General features: G+C 65.1%; 3 protein-coding genes across 7 annotated transcripts; 2 read left to right on the forward strand and 1 right to left on the reverse strand.

Moving 5' to 3' along the window:
* The first annotated feature begins 50 nt into the window (after window positions 1-50).
* Window positions 51-3,150, forward strand: PUSL1 (pseudouridine synthase like 1). Of its 4 annotated transcripts, XM_054721504.1 has the most exons (9): window positions 51-210; window positions 416-473; window positions 560-768; window positions 915-1,064; window positions 1,163-1,333; window positions 2,176-2,230; window positions 2,307-2,478; window positions 2,585-2,707; window positions 2,842-3,150. In XM_054721504.1, the coding sequence occupies exons 1-8, from the start codon at window positions 134-136 to the stop codon at window positions 2,704-2,706; spliced, it is 1,014 nt and encodes a 337-aa protein (XP_054577479.1). In that variant the 5' UTR covers window positions 51-133; the 3' UTR covers window position 2,707; window positions 2,842-3,150. The 4 variants fall into 4 exon arrangements, with proteins under 4 accessions (XP_054577479.1, XP_054577482.1, XP_054577480.1 ...); XM_054721507.1 differs by having other exon boundaries at window positions 915-1,010; window positions 2,585-3,150; XM_054721505.1 differs by having other exon boundaries at window positions 52-210; window positions 2,588-3,150.
* Window positions 3,150-13,451, reverse strand: INTS11 (integrator complex subunit 11). The gene is made up of 17 exons (XM_054721503.1): window positions 13,297-13,451; window positions 10,150-10,247; window positions 9,688-9,761; window positions 8,687-8,915; window positions 6,768-6,866; window positions 6,656-6,690; window positions 6,283-6,421; window positions 5,766-5,830; window positions 5,358-5,547; window positions 4,966-5,049; window positions 4,619-4,708; window positions 4,380-4,542; window positions 4,154-4,261; window positions 3,996-4,057; window positions 3,722-3,864; window positions 3,511-3,640; window positions 3,150-3,390 (listed from the first exon to the last, which is right to left on the reverse strand). Exons 1-17 carry the CDS (start codon window positions 13,322-13,324, stop codon window positions 3,316-3,318), a joined length of 1,812 nt encoding a protein of 603 aa, XP_054577478.1. The 5' UTR covers window positions 13,325-13,451; the 3' UTR covers window positions 3,150-3,315.
* Window positions 13,452-13,590: 139 nt separating this feature from the next.
* CPTP (ceramide-1-phosphate transfer protein) lies at window positions 13,591-17,038 on the forward strand. Of its 2 annotated transcripts, none has more exons than XM_054720705.1 (3): window positions 13,591-13,625; window positions 15,299-15,463; window positions 15,562-17,038. In XM_054720705.1, exons 2-3 carry the CDS (start codon window positions 15,342-15,344, stop codon window positions 16,082-16,084), a joined length of 645 nt encoding a protein of 214 aa, XP_054576680.1. In that variant the 5' UTR covers window positions 13,591-13,625; window positions 15,299-15,341; the 3' UTR covers window positions 16,085-17,038. The 2 variants fall into 2 exon arrangements, with proteins under 2 accessions (XP_054576680.1, XP_054576679.1); XM_054720704.1 differs by lacking the exon at window positions 13,591-13,625 and adding an exon at window positions 14,986-15,170.
* The last annotated feature ends 1,417 nt before the right edge of the window (window positions 17,039-18,455 follow it).

Raw genomic sequence — 18,455 nt, forward strand, 5'->3', positions numbered from 1 at the left:
GGCTGCAAGGCGGGGCAAACGCAAAGCGCAGGCGCGGAGCCACCGGGGCGTGGCCAGACTCTGTGCGCACGCGCACAGGCCCACGTGCGGCCTCCGCTCCTCAGGGTTCTTCTTGGTCCGGTCCCGCCGGGCCATGGGCTCGGGCCCGGCCGCGGGCTCGGTGCGGGCGCGCTACCTCGTGTTCTTCCAGTACTTGGGCACCGACTTCAAGTATGTCCCGACATCCCGTGCCCGCGGCCCACGGGGAAGCGCGGGAGCTGGTCCCCAAGGGCAGCGGGCGCGAGGAGGGGGCGGGAACTTTAGGATCTGCACTTCCGGCCTCGCCGGCACCGGCCGGGAGTGGCCGTGGTGGCCGCTTAAAGTGGGGCCGGGCGGGCGGTCTCTACCCGCTAACCTGCCCCGCCTCTGCCCACAGCGGGAGCGCGGCTGTCAGGGGCGCCCAGCGTGCGGTCGGGGTCCAGAACTACCTGGAGGTGAGCGCCGGCCTGTGGCCTGGGAGGGAGGAGGGCGACCGGTGCCGGTGGGAACTCGGGGTCTTCGCCCCACGCCGACCGCCCAGCCCCGGCGGCTGTCCCCGCAGGAGGCCGCCGAGAAGCTGAAGTCGGTCGTGCCGGTCAAGTTCATCATCTCCAGCCGCACGGATGCTGGGGTCCACGCCCTGAGCAATGCCGCGCACCTGGACGTGCAGCGCCGCTCGGGCCAGCCGCCCTTCTCACCCGAGGTCCTGACCGAGGCCCTCAACACCCACCTGAGGCACCCCGCCATCCGGTGAGCACCCGCTGCTCTGACCTACGCATCCACCGCGGCTATAGGCGGAGTCAGGGAGGACTTTGGACAGACTTTCTCGGGGTATTGGGGGAGATACCAAGGGGACACGTGTGGGGGGTGTCATGTCCCTGGTGTTACTCCCACAGGGTCCTGCAGGCCTTCCGTGTGCCCAGTGACTTCCATGCCCGCTACGCTGCGACATCCAGGACCTACCTGTACCGCCTGGTCACCGGCTGCCCCGGGTATGACCAGCTGTCTGTGTTTGAGCGAAACCGATGCTGGGCCTTGCGAGCAGAGTGAGTGTGGGTGTGTGTGGCAGTGAAGGGGGGTGGGGGATGTGCCAGGCCCACCTGGCTGGCCACTTCCTCCTGACCACTCACCTGGCTCCCTGCAGCCGCTTGGACGTGGCTGCCATGCGGGAGGCTGCCCAGCACCTCCTGGGAACACACGACTTCAGCGCCTTCCAGTCGGCCGGCAGCCCCTCTACCAGCTCAGTGCGCACACTGCGTCGAGCCTCAGTGTCCCTGGACCCAGCCAGTCCCTTTGTCGTCCCCCAGGAGAGCAGGTGAGGAGAGCAGCCTGGAGACTGGAGGCCATGGAGGCTGTATTAGGCCCAGCACCTTCCCTGGCCAACCCGGAGCCTCCCTGCCCCCGGGTCCCTGGCTCTCCTGCTGGGCACAGTCTGGACTCCCAGCTGCTAGAATGACAGGTGAGGGCTGAGCATGGGCTCCTCCTCCTGCAAGGACCCAGCCTGGAGTGGGGCCTTCCTGGGCACAGTGGGCCGTGCAGAGGCAGGACGTCCTGGGCACCCGCTGGGGCCGTGCTGGGCAGTTGGTGCCGTGGACCCGCAGCTGCCCCCCCCCCCCGCCCCCGCCCCGAGAACAGGACGAGGGCTGCTTTCCCTGAGGGCTCCCAGCCCGGCCCCGAGCTCACCGCTCAGGATGGGTCTTGGCAGCCGCTGACAAGGTCCTGCTGGGGGAGCACCAGGCATTGGTTCGGCCCAGCCTGACAAGGTTGGTTCCACTGCCCCCAGCCCTGTCCCAGGGGCCTCGGGTCACATGGCAGCTGCTGACTTCTAGAACCTTCCTAGTTTGGGCCAGCTCTGAAGGGAGGAGGGACTTCTGCACGGTCAGCCTTAGACCTGTCAGAGCCCCGAGCTGATGCCAGGACCTTAGCATCTCCCCGAGGCCCTGTTCCCACCACACGGCCCCCAGAAGGCTCTGTTCCCCTCCCTCTCACAAGGGATAGTTGTCTGGGTTTACACCTCCCTCAGGAGGCCCCTGGGGTGGAAGAGAGGGTGGGTAGTCTTTCTGGGCCCTCTGCCCTGCCCAGCCCACTTCCCTTGTCGGGAGCCAAACGGCTGGGGCTGCCCTGCGGCCCCGACAGCACAGGTGCCTGTGTCCCCAGGAGGCTGCAGTTCTGGAGCTTGGAGTTTGAGAGCCAGTCCTTCCTGTACAGACAGGTGGGCTCTGCGCGGGGGCCCTCCCGGGGGAGGTGGGAACTCGGGCCCAGGTGTCAGGCTGAGCCTTGGGTTGCAGGTGCGGAGGATGACGGCGATCTTGGTGGCCGTGGGGCTGGGGGCTGTGACACCTACTCAGGTGAAGATGATTCTCCAGAGCCGGGACCCGCTGGGCAGGCACCAGACACGCGTGGCCCCAGCCCACGGCTTGTTTCTGAAGTCGGTGCTATTCGGGGGCCTCAGAGACCTCGGTAAGAGGTGCCTGGGAAGGCCCCTACGTGTACCCTATGGACCCCACTCCAGGCTGGGTCCTTGCAGGAGGAGCCCATGCTGTCACACCCTCCCCTGTCGTTCTAGCAGCTGGGAGTCCGGGCTGTGCCCAGCAGGAGAGCCAGGGACCAGGGGGCAGGGAGGCTCCGGGTTGGCCAGAAGACTTCAGGCTGGAGACCAGTGGCCCGAAGGCAGGCGGCCTGGAGTGAGGTGCCCATGCCCCTTAGAGCTGAGCCCCCTCAGCCCACACCCCCCCCCCAGGTCCCCAGTGGGAGGGGGGGGGCTCCCAAGCTGACCTAGGATCTGTCCAGCAGTCCCAAAGCTTCTGGCCTCATGGTTTGCAGGGTCCATAGCAGGTGCCGAGCCAAGGTCAGAGCACCCACAGCTCACTCGGCCTGGCCCCTGGACCCTGCCTGGTTCTGCACACCACATGCCCTGTGTTGTCAAGCACTCGGCTGCCTGGGGGCCACAGCAGGCCTCCTGCTCCCCAAGCCCCCAGCACCCTGCATGCCCATCTGCCCCAGGTGGGCAGCCCTGGGTGTAGGTGCAGGAGACAGGTGTGAGCACCAAGACGGGAAGACGAGCAGCCTTCGGTTCTGTCACTAGGAGTTAACATCCTGGACGCAGAAGTAGAAATAAAATGTGAAGCGGTCTTTAGGGTTATTTATTTCTTCCACCCAAAACGGCCACTCGGGCAGATATGAGACATGGGTGCTGCCCCACGTGAGGCTGTGGCCTGCTGCGGGCTGCGCAGACACTGTCCTGCAGTGGAAGCCCAGCCCCTGGCTGGCGAGGGAAGGGCAGGCAGCCTGCGACGGTCAGCTGCCTCCGCTGGGGGCTGGGGGCAGGCCCTTCTTGAGCAGAGATGTGAGGTAGCTCCCCAGCTCTTCGTCCTGCAAGGGGACACAGGAGCTGTAGTCCCGGCCTCCCCACCTAGGCGGCCCAGGCTGAAGGGGTGACCCCGCCTGTCCTGACCCACTGCCCGGTGCAAGCTTCCTGGGTCCTGCACGCACCTGGTAGGTCCAGGAGACCAGCAGCACCTTGGTGCCTGGGTCCTCGGAGTGGGCAGCAGCCTGGATGAGGATGGACTCCACGGTCACCGAGCCGTCGGGGAGGTGCTGCACACAGTGGTCCTTGAGGAGGCTGCACGGAGACACGGTCAGGCCCCACCTGAGAGCCTCTCCCCCACCCCACCCCCCGCCAGAGGGGCCAGGCTGCGCCCACCTCTTCAGGTGGCTGTAGACACGCATGGCCATCTCCTGCTCCTTGCGTGAGTCATGCAGGTGCACACGGCAGGTGAAGCGTAGCTGGTGCTCGGCCAGGCCCAGCTCCTTGAGGGCCTGCTCAGAGGACACCAGCCGGAAGTTCTGTGGGGCAGGGCCACGTCAGAGCACGCCGGAGCCCCTACCTGCCCCCATGGCGCACTCACACTGTCCATGATCAGGGTGCCGTGCAGGAGCCCCTACCCGCCCCACCGCGCCTGCCCTGCCGCACTCACGCTGTCCTTCATGATCAGGGTGCCGTGCAGGAGCCGCGGCTTCTTGGCATCAGGGAGAAGCCCTTTAGAGAAGAGCAGGATCAGAGCTGCCAGGGCCCACCGCCTGCCTGGCTCCGCCCCGCCTGACTCCACCCAGCGGGCATGCCTGCCCCACTTACCCTGCGCCATTTCCCGCTTTAGCAGCCCCAGTGAGATGCCCACGGGGATGCTGGGGCTCGTGGGCAGGGTCACGGTCTCGCCATTGGCCGGCATGTAGCAGCTGACTCCTGGGCCAGGGGCAGAGAGCATGTCAGGTCAGGCTGGCCAGCCCCGCCATGCTGACCCCATGGGCAACCCTGCCTGCACCCCTGCACCCGCCGAGCCCTCCCGCCATCGGCTGCCTACGGAACTCCTGTTCGATCTTCTGCTTCAGGAATTCCATCTTCTTGGCCTCGCCGTGCACCAGCAGCACGCTCTCGGGCTCCGCTTGGCCCACCAGCTGCATGATGCCCTTGGCGTCCGCGTGGGCGCTGAAGGACATGTACTCCACCTGCATCCGGATCTCCAGCTGCAGCGGCACAGGGCACAGGCTGTCAGCACCCACCCAAGAGGGGCCCGGGGAGCTGGGGGAGGGTGGCACTCACCACCTGCCGCCCCTCCATCTCCAGCTTGCGCTGCCCGCTGAGGATCTTGTGGCCCACGGTGCCCTGCACGCAGTAGCCCGGCATGATGACCTGCAGGAGAAAAGGGCAGAGCTGCTCGCCGCGTGCATGGCCTCGGTCTCCTGCCCAGGGCTGAGCACCACGACCCCTGCTCAGGAGGGGATCCTGACGCTAGACAGGCAGACTGACGTCTGAGCTGCCTGGCGGGACACTGGGCCCCAGGTACTGCACCCCTCCTGACAGCAGCAGTGTTCCCAAGCCGGGGGAGCCCCTGCTCCCCACCTCTGCCCGACCTCAGGCCCTCCAAGGAGCCATCCCAGACCCCTCACCATGTTCTTCTCATTCCCGGCCCACTTCCGGAAGATCTGCAGGGACTGCCCAGCGTGCAGCATCCCTGGTGTGGCGAACACGACCTAGGGGGTGACCATGGGGGCAGTCAGGGCAGCCCACGCCACACCTGACCAAGAACCAGGCTCTGCACACATCTGGTCCTCCCCTACCATCAGGGCCTCCTGCTCCACCCACATCTCCCTCCCGCCCCAACACCGTCTTTCCTCCAGCACTCTGTGCCCCACTCCACGGGGGCGGGGGGGGGGGGGCAGGGATCCCCGGCAGGCCCCAGACAAGGAGGAACGCGATTGTGGACATGGTGCTGGCCCATGCCCAGCCCCAGCCTGGGGGCACGCCTTGGCTGCAGCAGGCACAGAGGCCAGGGCCTCACCATTGGGCCCGGGTTGTCGGCAAAAGCTCGGTCGAAGGCCTTGATGTGCTTGAACTCGAACATGTTCCGCTGGACGAAGGTCTTGCGGATCTTCTGGTTGGTCCAGGTGATGAAGAGCTTGTAGTAGTGGTTGGCCTTCTCCGTCAGGCCGGTGGAGAAGTAGATGGGGGCCTTCAGGTTCATGCGCTCCCTGTGGGCAGTGTGGGCTGTCGTGGAGGAGCCGCCAGGCCGGACCAGCATGTCCCCCTCACGCCCTCGGCCTGCCTCCTCCTCTAGAGCGTCAGGGCTGACGTGTGTGGAGGCCTCGGTGCAGGACGATGGTGCCCACGTGCTGTTCAGGTGGGCCCCACAGCCCCACTCTACCGCCCACTCAGACCAGGGCTCCCAGAAGCTGCCCGCTGCACCCACCAGAAGGTCTCCAGCAAGATGCAGAGCTCCTGAGCGCGGCCCAGCGCAAACACGGGGATCAGCACCTGCAGTGGGCAAGGCCGGCGTGGGTAGGGGCCCTGGCCACCCTGCTCACCCAGGTAGAGCTCGTGAGAACACGGTGGCTGGGCAGTTGCTCCCTGTGGCCACCTGCTGGGCAGCAGCTGTGAAGACTAGCCCTGCTGGCAGTTCCTATGGCCGGAGGCCACGTCCAATGAGAGGTCATGGCCAGGCATCCCTGAGAGCTGGAGGCCCCCCTACATCCTGCCCTCCCACTCCTGCCTCCAGCCACACTCTATCCCAAAGGGACCCTGGTGGACACTCTGGCCAGCCCGTGGTGGGACCTGAGATGAGGGGGAACCAGTACCCCAGAGGGTCAAAGGGCGCTTCTCTTCCCAACAGGAGTAGGGCCTCCCCCACCCCCGACCCCCGGCCCAGAACCACAGCACCGTCCCGACCTCATGCCCTGCCCTGCCTGCTCCCCTGCTGCGGCTGCTACCTTCCCGCCGCGCTCCACGGTCTCGTGGACCTTCTTCAGGAAGTCCCGCTCCCGGCAGCGCTTGGAGTCACGGATGGTCGTGGCGTACGTGGATTCTGTGATGAGCAGGTTGGGGCGGCATTTGTCAATCCAGGCGGCTCTGGAAGAGTGGGCACGGCCTGAGGTGGACAGTCCACACGGCCTCCAGGTGGGGAGCATCACGCCGGACCCAGCCCGCTCGCGCCAAGGCCTCCAGGACCCGAGGGGCAGCCTCCTCTGCAAGGCCCAGCAGCAGGCAGGGCAGCCCTCACGGGGAGACAGGAGAGACTCTGCCTCCCTCGGGGACACAAAGGGGGGGGGGGGGCCGCACTGGATGAAACCACCGCCTACTCACCCCAGGTGCCGGTCCGGGGTCATGTTGTAGTCGCCCTGCAGGGGAGCAGCTCTCAGGAGGGGCCTCCTCTCCCGCCCAGCAGCCCGCCTGTGCCCCGAGGGCGCCCACTGACCGTGTAGACCACGGACTCGGAGCCCACTTTGATCTGGAACATGGCTGCCCCCAGCACATGGCCGGCGTAGTAGGCCTTGATCTGCAGCTCCTCGTCCACCTGGGAGGGGAGGGGAGGGTCAGGGCTGTAGCTGGGGGGGAGGGGAGGGAGGACCACAGAGGGGCTGGGAGGCGGCGGCACAAGCAGATGGCGGCATTCTGCGCCTGTCATCAGCTCCTGTTTCTCACAGACGACGCCCAGTCCTCAACCAAAAGCAACTCAACCCAAGAGAAGAGACAACGGGTCTGGAACGAGCCGCAGAAGCCCAGAGACTCTGGGGCCTGCAGTTCCCAGACGCAGGCTTTGCAAGGACTGTGATGAGCACATCCCCAGAGAGAAGACAGAGGAAGAGTGTTGGCAAAGCCCAGCGGCGGGGCTCAGTGGCTGAGCATCGACCTAGGAACCAGGAGGTAACGGTTTGATTCTCGGTCAGGGCACATGCCCGGGTTGTGTGCTTGATCCCCAATAAGTCAGTAAGGGGCGTGCAGGAGGCAGCTGGTCAATGATTATCTCATCATTGATGTTTCTATCTCTCCCCCTCCCTTCCTCTCTGAAACCAATAAAATATATATATATATTTTTTTAATCAATCCAGCCCTGGCCAGTGTGGCTCAGTTGGTTGAAGCATCATCCCGGACATCAGGTTTGATCCCCAGTTAGGGTGCACATGGGAGGCAACCAATGATGTCTCTCATATCAATGTTTCTCTCTCTCCCTTCCTCTCTAAAAACAAAACAAAACAAAACAAAAAAAACAATAAAAACATATCCTTGGGTGAGGATTAAAAAAGAAAAAGAAAAAAAAAAAGCAATGAAAGAAAGGGAAGAATAGAGCAGGAAAGTTATGGGAAGCGAATGGTGACAGCACAGCCACCCCCCAGTTGCCTTCTGAAAGGTAGGGGTCTAAGCGCTCGACTAAAGGACAGGGTATCAGACTGGGTCTTAAAATCCCTGACCACACACTTACTTAAAAGAGCCACATTGAGAACACGATGAAGGAAGATTGAAAGCGAAAAGACGGAAAAAGACATTCTATGCAACAAACATCAACCAAAGGTGTGGAGGTGGAATGGTGTCAGCACATTTCCCAGAAAACAGACTCTAAGATGAAAAGCATTATGGGAGAGTAGAGGCCCAGTGCACAAATTTGTGCACCAGTGGGGTCCCTCGGCCTGGCCTATGGGATCGGGCCGAAACCGGCTCTCTAACATCCCCCGAAGGGTCCTGGATTGCAAGAGGGTGCAGGCCAAGCCGAGGGACCCCACCAGTGCACGATCGGGGCCGGGGAGGGACGCGGGAGGTTGGCCAGCTGGGGAGGGACCATGGGAGGGCTCAGGGGCATGTCCGCCTGTCTCACTCAAGTCCCGACAGGCTGGACCCCAACGGCAAGCTACCCTACCTGTCAGAGTGTCTCCCTGGTGGTCAGTGCACGTAATAGTAAGCGGTTGAGTGGCCTTAGCATATCATTAGCATATTACGCTTTGATTGGTTGAATGGACAACCGGACACTTAGCATATAAGGCTTTTATTATATAGGGTAAACATACATACTTCATGTTGACAGAGGTTCAAACAGGATAAAATGACTCAAAATGTGTAGGTACCTAACACCAAGCAAAACCCAGACTCTAAGGAAACAGACAAACCCAACCTCTCTGAGAAATGCGCCACTTAACGCCCTCGCCTGCTGCCAGCCCTGTCTGCCCCCGATGCGCGCACACAGCAGTGACTGAGATGGAGCCCAAACCCCGCAGCCCAGCTCCGTCCAGTCCCTGCCTCCCCGGCCAGCACACAGGAGCTCTGTCCTGCTCAGATGCCTGAGTGCCCCACCAGCCGCCCTCTCGCCTGCTGCCCCCTGGCGGCCCCAGGCCTGACACTGACCTGGACCGTCTGGTGGAGGCGCACGGCCACCACCTTCTTCATGCAGTCCTTGATCATCTGGGAGGTGAAGAAGTTGGCCTCGCCCTTCTTGTCCACGGCGATCTTGCGGTAGTCCTCCAGCAGGATGGGGCAGATGGCCTGGGTGGGGTGGGTCATGTAGATGGGCCCGTCGTAGCCCACCATCTCGCTGAAGTAGGGCAGCGCCCCGCAGTGGTCCAGGTGGAAGTGGCTGGGGGCGCAGCAGGGTCAGCGGCCACTGCACCCCCCTCACGGCCCCTCCTCACCAGCTCCACTCGGATCACCCGCCCGCCATCCGTCCTTCCGTTCCCTCCCTCACTGAGGGCTCACTGTGCGCCAGGCGTGTCCTAAGTGCTGGGATGGGGAACGAGCAGACAGAAACTGCCGTCTCCCTGGACCTCACCGTCTAAACACCCCGCTCAGCAATGAGCACACGAACAGTTAGAATGTGTGTCAGACAGCGACACGTTCTTGAAGAAACAGAAAGCAGCCAAAAGGACAGTGCACCCGGGGCCTCCGCACTGTAGATGGGCCGGCCGCAGCCCACCATCTAGAGGCCTGACGTGGCCTCGTCGTCCTGGGGCACCCGGGCTCTCCTCCACAGCATTTGGGGGCAAAGCACTGTGTCCCTCTCCCCCCAAAAAGCTGACGCAGCCCACCAAGCAGCAGCCATGAACACCTATGACCACACACACAGACACCACCTCCAGGGCCAGCACCCAGAGGGAGGGCCAGGCCTGGGGCGAGCCACAAGGTAACCGGGACAGAGCCCACCCAGTGACACCCCACAGCCTGCAGCCTCTACAGGCCAAGCAGGGAAGGCTTGAGCCCGCCCAGCCCTGCCCTGTCCCCCAGCCCCGCCCCCCCAGGCCGGTCCCCCCAGCCCCATCCCCCAGCCCAGTCCCACAGCCCCCGTCACCCAGGCCAGGCGTCACCACAGCTCTGTCACCAGCCCCGCCCCCCAGCCTGTGGCAGGCGCCCACCTGATTATCACACAGTCCAGGAAGTCGGTCAGCCGGCCGTTGCGGGTGATGTAGGAGAAGTCTGGGAAGCGCCTCTGAGGAATCCAGAGAAAGCATCAGAACGCAGCGGCTGCCCGGCTCTCAGGTGACGGGCGGGGCAGCCAGTGCTCCAGGGAGCAGGCACCAACACCCGGACCACTGCCTGCTCACAGCCTCTGAGCACAGGGGTCACAGCCCGCCACACACAGCCCTGCAGAAGCCCACAAGCCCTTCTCTGGACAGACTGACCCCAGGCAGGACACCCATCTGTCATGTGATGGTGGGGGCTGCCCAGGAATGGAGTGACCCCAGGCCCACTTGCCAAGACTGTGCCCATTCCGTGGGTCACAGCCTGAAACCCTAGGTCCCCCAGGTCCGCGCCCAGGGCCAGGCTGGGGGCAGGACCGCCCAGCCCCACTGTGCCCCGCCCCCCACGGGACTCACGTCATCGTTGAAGCCCATGTGCATCCCGCAGTCCAGCATGACGTTCTTGCCCCCAATGGAGACCAGGATGCAGCTCCGGCCCACGTCCTGGCCAGCCCCTGCAGGGACAGGGACAGGGTCAGGGAGGTGCTGCCACACCCTTCCCATCCCCCACCGCCCGCTGCCCCTCCCGCAAAGGCCAAGGCCCAGCTGCCTGCCCCAGGCCCCCCTGGGGACTCTGGACCCCTGGCTGGCAGAGCCCTCGGGCTGGGAAACGACCTCATGACGGCTGCGCGGACAACATGTGAGGCGAGAACACGCCACATCCACAGCAGACAGGAAGGGGAACGTGCAGGGAGGGGACAGAGCGCCAAGTCCTCCAAGGGCGTTCTGGCCTGAGTGCCCCCCTCGCCTCCAGCCTCAGGCCCAGCCTCTGCTGCCAGGCTCGGATGGAAGGAGGCTGCAGCCACCCGCTGTGACCCACCCGTTCCCTTGCAGGCCGAGGGCTGAGTAACGGGTGCTGGGCTGGCATGCCGGCGCGCTGGGGGCCTCACCGCCCCTCCTGAAACCTGGGCTGAGACGTCACTTGCAAGTCCTGAGCTGTCAGTCCTTGGTGCCACCGCCGAGGCTCCCAGGTGGCTGCAGCCTGGCCACAGGGAAGCACGGCCCAGCTGTCCGGCAACAACCAACTACAGGGACCAGACCTGAACCCGAGTCCCGTCCACTTCCTGACTGCCAAGCCTTGCCCGGCTGCTCCAGCCGCCACAGGGCACGTCCAGGCACCTCCTAGGGCCACCTGTGGCCTCACGGCCCGGAAGGAGATGGACACAACCTTGTACGGCCTGGTAACAGCAAATGCCAGCTTTCTGCCGGCCACCTGACCCTGTTGGCACCACACACAGAGGTGACAGGACCACGGCCAGCGCAGGACGGCGGCGGTCCTGGGGAAGCTTATCCCCATGACAACCGCAGGGATGCCAGCCAAGAGCTCTGCTGTGTGTCCAGGCAGCCCAGCCACGGCGGCCGCCCGGAGGTCCCTTACAGGCCTGCTCCTGTCTCCACCAGGACGGCCGCCCGCGCGCAGTGGTAGCTGTCTGCTCCCTGCGGGCCAGCTCAGAGGCCCTCCAGACATCTGTGGGCGGGGAAGGGCCACCCGTCTGGTGGGATCCACCTCTGCCCCTGACGCATGGCTCCTAAGCATGGGCCGGGGACGGCCTTTGGACTCCAGAGCCCAGCTCCTAGCCGTGGCCACCGGCCCCAACGACCACCTCGGGAGCTTGAACTGGGCGGGAGATGTGGGAACAGAGTCCGGGGCACACACGGGGGCAGGACTCAAGAGAAAAGAAAGGAGACCGCCTGCCTGCAGGGAGCGCAGGGTCCAGGGCCAGGAGACAGACGGTGAGCACACAGACAAGACACGCCGAGCCCACCAGGAGGAGGTGAGTGCCAGGGGGGTAAGGTGGGCAGGGAAGGGGCCACAGAAACTTCCAGAACCATGACAGGCTTAGGGCTTCCCAACGGGGTGGGACAGCAGCGGGAGGCAGGTGTGCCAAGGCCCCGTGGCCCCAGTGATTTGGAGACTGTCAAACAAGGCAGAAACTGGCGAAGGGAGAAGCAGTTCTAGTTTGGGTGGCGATGAGGCTGCATGACCTCAGGGGCACACCAGGTGCAGACCGGGGTCAGGGAAGCAAAAAAAAGGGAGGACTGTTCGAGGAGAGTGCTTGCTGACAAAACGGCAAATGGAAAAGGGGCTAGAGGGTTCCGCAGAGTCCCCTGGAGATGAGCCGGGGCAGGGGCAGGTGTAGAGCCAATGACCAGAGGGGACCCTGTGCCAGCAGCTACAAGAGGCCGTGGGAGCCCTGACCGGTTTGGCTCAGTGGATAGAGCATTGGCCTGCGGACTGAAGGGTCCCAGATTCCATTCCGGTCAAGGGCATGTACCTGGGTTGCAGGCACATCCCCAGTAGGAGGTGTACAGGAGGCAGCTGATCGATGTTTCTAACTCTTTATCCCTCTCCCTTCCGCTCTGTAAAAAATCAATAAAATATATTTTTTTAAACAAGAGACCGTGGGAGTGACATGCCCATGGTGGACTGAGATGTGTGCTCCCCCCCACGGCCGAGGGCAAGGGCTTGGGCAGGGGCGTTGCCTGTGCGATGTGGCTGTCACAGCTCAGCATCCCAACTGGGGGCGGGTGGGCTCCTCCAAAGAAGAGCTCACACCACAAAAAGGGTGTGGAGGTACGGGGGACACCTGAACGGAAAGCTGCCCCCAACACGCAGCCAGTGAAGGAGGCAGGGCTGGAACAGGGCACCTGGTGTGAGCAGGGGAAACGCCGGAGTCCTGGAGGGTGGCCTGCAAGAAGACAGCCCACTTGTTCCTGGAACCCTGGGCTCTGCGTGACCTTTCTGCCTCGCACTGTTCTGGACAGTTCAGGCTTTTAAAAGTGCACATGCAGCCCTGGCTGGTGTGGCTCATGGGTTAGAGCATCGGCCCAAGCACGGAAGGGTCAGGGTCAGATTCCTGATCAAGAGCACGTACCTGGGTTTTAGGTTCACCCCAGGCCCCATAGGGGTTCCTGCAGGAGGCAGCCAGTAGCAACCAGCCAATGTGTGTGTCTCTCTCCCCCTCCCTCCCTCCCCTCCTTTCCACTCTAAAAAGCAATGGGAAAAAACATCCTCAGGTGAAGAGGAATAACATAAACGTGCAAACGCATATCTTTTTCAAGAAGCAAGGCCATTTTTTTTTTTAAAGTCACGAGGTCACGTAAACCACGGGCTGATCTAAGGGTGGACCACCAGGCTGGGTAGATGGGAGCCTGCAGGCGACCGGGCGCGAGGGAGGTGGAGCAGGCGAGAGAGGCGCAGGTGTGGGTGTGGGGTGGGGGGGCGGGTTGTGTGCAAAGGCGCCGCGAGCATCAGTCCACGCGCAAAGGGAGGGATGTGCGGCGCCCTCGTCCTCGTTTCGCTGTTAGGAAAACTGGGGACGCAGCAAAGTAGCGGAGCAGGACGCAACGCCAAGGCCGTCCCCCGAGCGGCTCTGCGCGCAGGACCCGAGCCGGCAGGGCAGGGGCGCGAGGCCCCGCGGCCACAGCTGCGGGCCCGGGAGGGCGGCCCCCGCGCCCGGCCCCGGCAGACCACCGCCCGCCCGGCCCGGCGCCCTCACTCACCCAGGGGCGTGACCCTGATCTCGGGCATCCTGCCCCGCGCTCCCAGGCCTGTCGCCTCCGCGCTCACCGGCCGCCGCGTCCGCCGTCGCCGGACCGGACCCCGTCGCCGGGACCCAGAGCGCAACACAAGAGCGCGGCTTGCGGTGACGCACTGCGCAGGCGCACCCCCGCCTCCGTGGCGCCCACTTCCGGTGCGCTTGCCGGAAGTGCGGGCCGCGCATCCTGATTGGGCGGCGGGCGACCCATCCCGAGCGGCCCGGGGCGGGGGGGCGGGTCCAGTGGCGGCGGCGGCGGCGGCGGCGGCGGCGGCGGCGGCCTGGGCATCGCAGGTGAGCACGGGCGGCGGGCGCGGGTGGGCGCAGGTGGGCGCTGGGAACCGGACCAGTCGGGCTGGGCATCTCTGCGAGGCGAGCGCGGGATCCCGGGCGCGGGACGGGGCGGCCGAGGACCCGGCTCCCCGCCAGCCTGGACCCGGGACCCCGCACCCCGGGACCCTGTCCCATCCCTGGGCCTCAGCGGGAGCAGGACCTGCCCAGGAACTGCCCCCACCCCACCCCACCCCCCATCCTCCTGAGCCCGGCGCCACCCGGTGCCCCTTTCCCAGGCGAGACTTGCAGCACTTCCTGGACCGGACTTTGCTCCCACCCTCTGGGCCCTGATGCAGGGGCGGGTGTTCCCTTCTCCTGGGAGACGAAGCCTGCTGTCAGCCATAGGATTCGGGGGGCTCGGGTCGCCCTCCCGCTGAGCCCTGACCTCGGGCCCAGAGCTGCCCCTGGGGGAGCCCTGGCCGTGTCCTGCACCACCTTCCCTAGCTGGCCGGCTGCCACGCTCAGCTGCACTGCCCTTCCTGTTTCCAGGCTCTGGAAGGCTCCTGGCCGCCCTTGTGGGCTGCTGGCTTGGGCTCTGGGCAGGAAGGCCAGGCTGACAGGATGTCTGGTGGCCAGGAAGGTGGCCCTGAGTGCCTAGAGACCATCTGCTCAGTGGGCAGAGAACTGAGGCCCTGGGGATGGGGTGCTGGAAGTCTCCAGAGGGACATCTTCCTGAGGCCTGGCTGTCTCCACACCTGAGACGGGGTGAGCTCACCTCTGAGGGCTCCACCCCATGCCAGGCATTCAGCACCCACTGAGCCCAATCAGCCTGGAAGGTGGACAGGGCAGGGCGTGCTGACCCTTTTTCCCCCGAGGTGAAGGCCCAGCCTAGGATGGTGAGTGACCTGCCCACAGAGTGGGAGGCAGAGCCTGCCCTTCGCCCAGATGTCCGGTTCCTGGCTGCACAGCTTGGGTGGCCTCCCTCCCTCACCGGGTCCCCACAGGGCACCCAGCACCAAAGGCAGGGGAACCCCCAGGCCCAAAGGGATGAGAGCTTGTCCTGGATGAGGTGAGATGCCGCTGAGTCCCCAGGGCCCGTAAGAGCCACACTTCAATGCCAGTTGTGGAGCGACTGTATGAACGCAGGCAGAATCCAGAGCAGGAAAGGATCGGTGTCTGTCCATCTGTCCAGCACACGCTGACCTGCAGCCTCGGTGCTGGCTTCCCGGATGGAGGCAGCTGTGAGCGTGGACCAGGCTGCCCAGCCCCCTCCCGGCCATCACACCTCACCTCACTGTCTTTTTACTCCTCCCCTCGTTACCCTGTCGCAATTTCCCGTCTTTGTTATCGCCTCACCCGCCCCCACTAGAATGTCGCCCTGACGAGGCTGGGCGGTTTGTCTGTCACTGACACCCCAGCCTGCCTGGCTCTGGGTGGGGACTCAGCACGCATTTCTCCAAGTAGCGACCACGGACGTCTCCTGAGAGAGAGACACACAACACCCGCATAAGCAGGAAAACCCGGCGGGAGATGCGTGTCTGAGGGACAGGGAGAGGCCGTGCCGAGGTCTGTGGGCCCCTGTTCCGGGAAGGGGCATGGCAGGGTCAGGTGGGTGTCAGAGAGTGAGGTGGGCTCTTGGGGAGCAGTGGGACCCCAGCTGTTTCTGTCCTCCTGCTCCTGCCCCTCCCCCGAAGGAGTGAGCCACGTCCCAGGGAGACGACCCCAGCCCCAGCGACAATGGACGACGTGGAGTCGGACTTCAACCTGAAGGTCGTCCTGGTCAGCTTCAAGCAGTGTCTCAACGAGGAGGAGGAGGTGCTGCTGGAGCACTACCTCGCCGGCTGGAGGGGGCTGGTCAGGTGCGTGGGGCCGGGGCCAGGTGGGGCTTCCCCGGCCACCCCCCGGGGCGGGGCGCTGCCGCCCCCCGGGCCCAGCCTCTGCCTCCCCTCCCCCGCAGGTTCCTGAACAGCCTGGGCGCCATCTTCTCCTTCATCTCCAAGGACGTGGTGACGAAGCTGCAGGTGATGGAGCGCCTGTGCCGCGGCCCCCAGGGGGACCACTACCGCAGCCTGCAGTCCATGGTGGCCTACGAGGTGGGCACCCAGAGGGTGGACCTGGAGCGCCGCTCCCGCCACCCGGACTCGGGCTGCCGGACCGTGCTGCGGCTGCACCGGGCGCTGCGCTGGCTGCAGCTCTTCCTGGAGGGTCTGCGCACCAGCCCCGAGGACGCGCGCACCGCCGTGCTCTGCACCGACTCCTACAACGCCTCGCTGGCCGCCTACCACCCCTGGATCGTCCGCCGGGCCGTCACCGTGGCCTTCTGCACGCTGCCCACGCGCAAGGTCTTCCTGGAGGCCATGAATGTGGGGTCCACCGAGCAGGCCGTGGCGATGCTGGGCGAGGCCCTGCCCTTCATCGAGCACGTGTACGACATCTCCCAGAAGCTCTACGCCGAGCACGCCCTGCTGGACCTGCCCTAGGGGCCAGTGGCCCGGCTCCCCTTCCCCGGAGTCGGGCTGGGGCAGCCAGGGCCCCTCAGTCCCACTGCAGAGCTTTCTGGGGGTGCCTGGAGCAGAAACGCCACTGTTCCCCTGCCCGCTGAGCTTGTGGGGAGCCGTGGGCCTGGCGCGGCCCACTTGGGCTGCAGATGGAGAAGGCAGGCGCCGGCCGGCCAGGTGGGTGGGTGAAGGGCAGAAGGCAGGGAAGGTGGGACAGGATCAGAGTTCACGAAAAAGGCTGCCCTCACCTGAGAGTCCAGTCTGCGCAGCGGAAGAGTCCCAGGTCCTCGGAGAGCAGGCTCCTCACCCGCCGACGATCCAGCAAGCGTGTGCTTCTCAGGCCCTTTGGGTCCTGGCGTCCGTGGCAGGCGGGCTGCCTGTGGCCCCTCTGTACCAGGCTGGCTGTCCCTGGGGCAGGGAGGGAGCCTGGGCAGCGTTAGCACTGCGTCTCGTTCCCTGCCCCCATCTCCTTAGCCAGGGGCGCATGTGTCCTCCGCACAGCAGCGGGAGCACAGGCCTGCCCTGCCTCCAGCCCTGCACGGCAGCCGCCTCCTGCGCCACACTGCTCCCCCCGGCAGCTGCTTGTGAGTCTGCACAGCTCAGCCCCGGAGCCCCCGGGAGCCCCTGCCTGCTGGGCCAGCTGGCCTCCCTGGCACCCAGCGATGCTGCGTTCCCTCTCCCTGCCCCATGCTGCCCATCCCCCTGGAGCCCAGAGACCCAGGGTGCACGGCAGAGCGGGGCCTGGACCTCTGCCTGACGGCTGGCCGACGGGCACACCAGCCTGGCCTGCCCACTGGCTCTTCACTGTAACCTCAGGACCCTGGTGCCACAGCTGTGCCGTGCAGCGCTCGCACACGAGTGTGAGCTTGCGGGGACCCTTGAACACTGCAATACGGGTGATGACTTTCCCAACATAAATAAATGACAGTTACAGAAGCATATCCTGCACTCCAGGGTGGGGGTGCGGCGTGAGCCCCGCGTCTGCTTGCCAGGGGGGGGGGGTGCGGCTGAGCCCACAGCCAGGACTGCAGGGCAAGGCAGCCACAGGGAGTCAGCCCCCCACCATGGTCCAACCTCTACCAAGGTCACGGACTATCATTTCATTGGTGAGAAGACAGACGGAGCACCTGAGGGGCTGAGCTGGGTGGGCGGGCCTGGGCCGGCCCAGGGGGGTGGGGCTGCTCTGCCACACAGTGTCGGGAGGGTCCCCTTGATCACTGCGCCCCAATATCAGGGCCCCAATGCAGTGCCGGCTCCGCTGCCGCGCCCACACCAAGCAGAGCCGAGCCCCAGGTGGTGCCAGCACAGGCCAGTGACAATGCAGGACTTGCTGGGAGAACAGCCTGGGGGCCACATGAGCCAGAGAGTGCAGGCTGCACGTGTGTGTGTGTGTGTGTGTGTGTGTGTGTGTGTGCAGGTGCACTGCATGCATGTATTGCAGTGTGTAGCATGCAGGTGCAGTGGTCTGTATCATGGAGGTGTGGGAATCCATTGCAGGTGTGTAGCATGGGTGTGCAGGTCCAGTGTGCTGTGCGTGTGTGTGTTTGAGCACCTGTGGGTGTCATGTGCGTGTCCTGAGTGTGCCGAGCCGTGTGGGCCCTCCCCACAGGCCAGTGGAGACACTTCCTGTAAACGTCTGCCAGGGCTGAACCGCCCAGAGCCCCTCCCCCAGCTCCTCTTGCACCTCCGCCCCCAGCACAGGGTCAGCAAGGCCTGGGGGCGGGGGCGGGGGGGGGGGGGGGTGAGACTGCATTGCCGCAGCCCCAGCTGCTGTGGCCCATTTGGTTACAGCTTTTCTCCCTCCTTTGCATGCAACCCCTGGGGGCCCAGCTGAGAGCCCTGTCCCCAGAGGGAGGCACCCGCTCTGTCAGGTGCCCAGACCCGGCGGGGGCACCGCCAGCCACAGGACTCCCAACACTTTGAGGCACACGGTGCCCCGTTCCCAGGCAGGCCGAGAGGTACGGCCCCACCCCGGCCCCCTCAGGCTGCCTGTGGGATGCAGATGGAGCGCCTCCTCACTGCGGATGGCCCCCCCAGGGTGGGAGAGACGCGTGTTCTGTGCCTACTCCCGGGTCAGGGCAGCTGCAGAGCCCAGGACCCTTTTCAGAGGAATCCTAGGTGTCCCTCCTCCCCTCCTCGAGTGGGTGGGTGAGAGGGGCTTGGGCACCAGCAGGTAACAAGGTCCCGGGCAGTGCTGCTCAGAGCCTGCCTGCCCAGGTCACTGTCGGCCAGAGGGCCTGGTCGCATCAGGACAACCAGCAGACCCTGCCATGTGCAACCTCGGGCTCAGGAAGGGTTGATGTCTCCAGGGGCCCCGGGGCTTGGCAGGTGAGGAGGGTTTTGCTAAACAAAT

The sequence above is a fragment of the Eptesicus fuscus genome, chromosome 9 (genome assembly GCF_027574615.1).
Source record: "Eptesicus fuscus isolate TK198812 chromosome 9, DD_ASM_mEF_20220401, whole genome shotgun sequence".
Taxonomy (NCBI): Eukaryota; Metazoa; Chordata; class Mammalia; order Chiroptera; family Vespertilionidae; genus Eptesicus; species Eptesicus fuscus.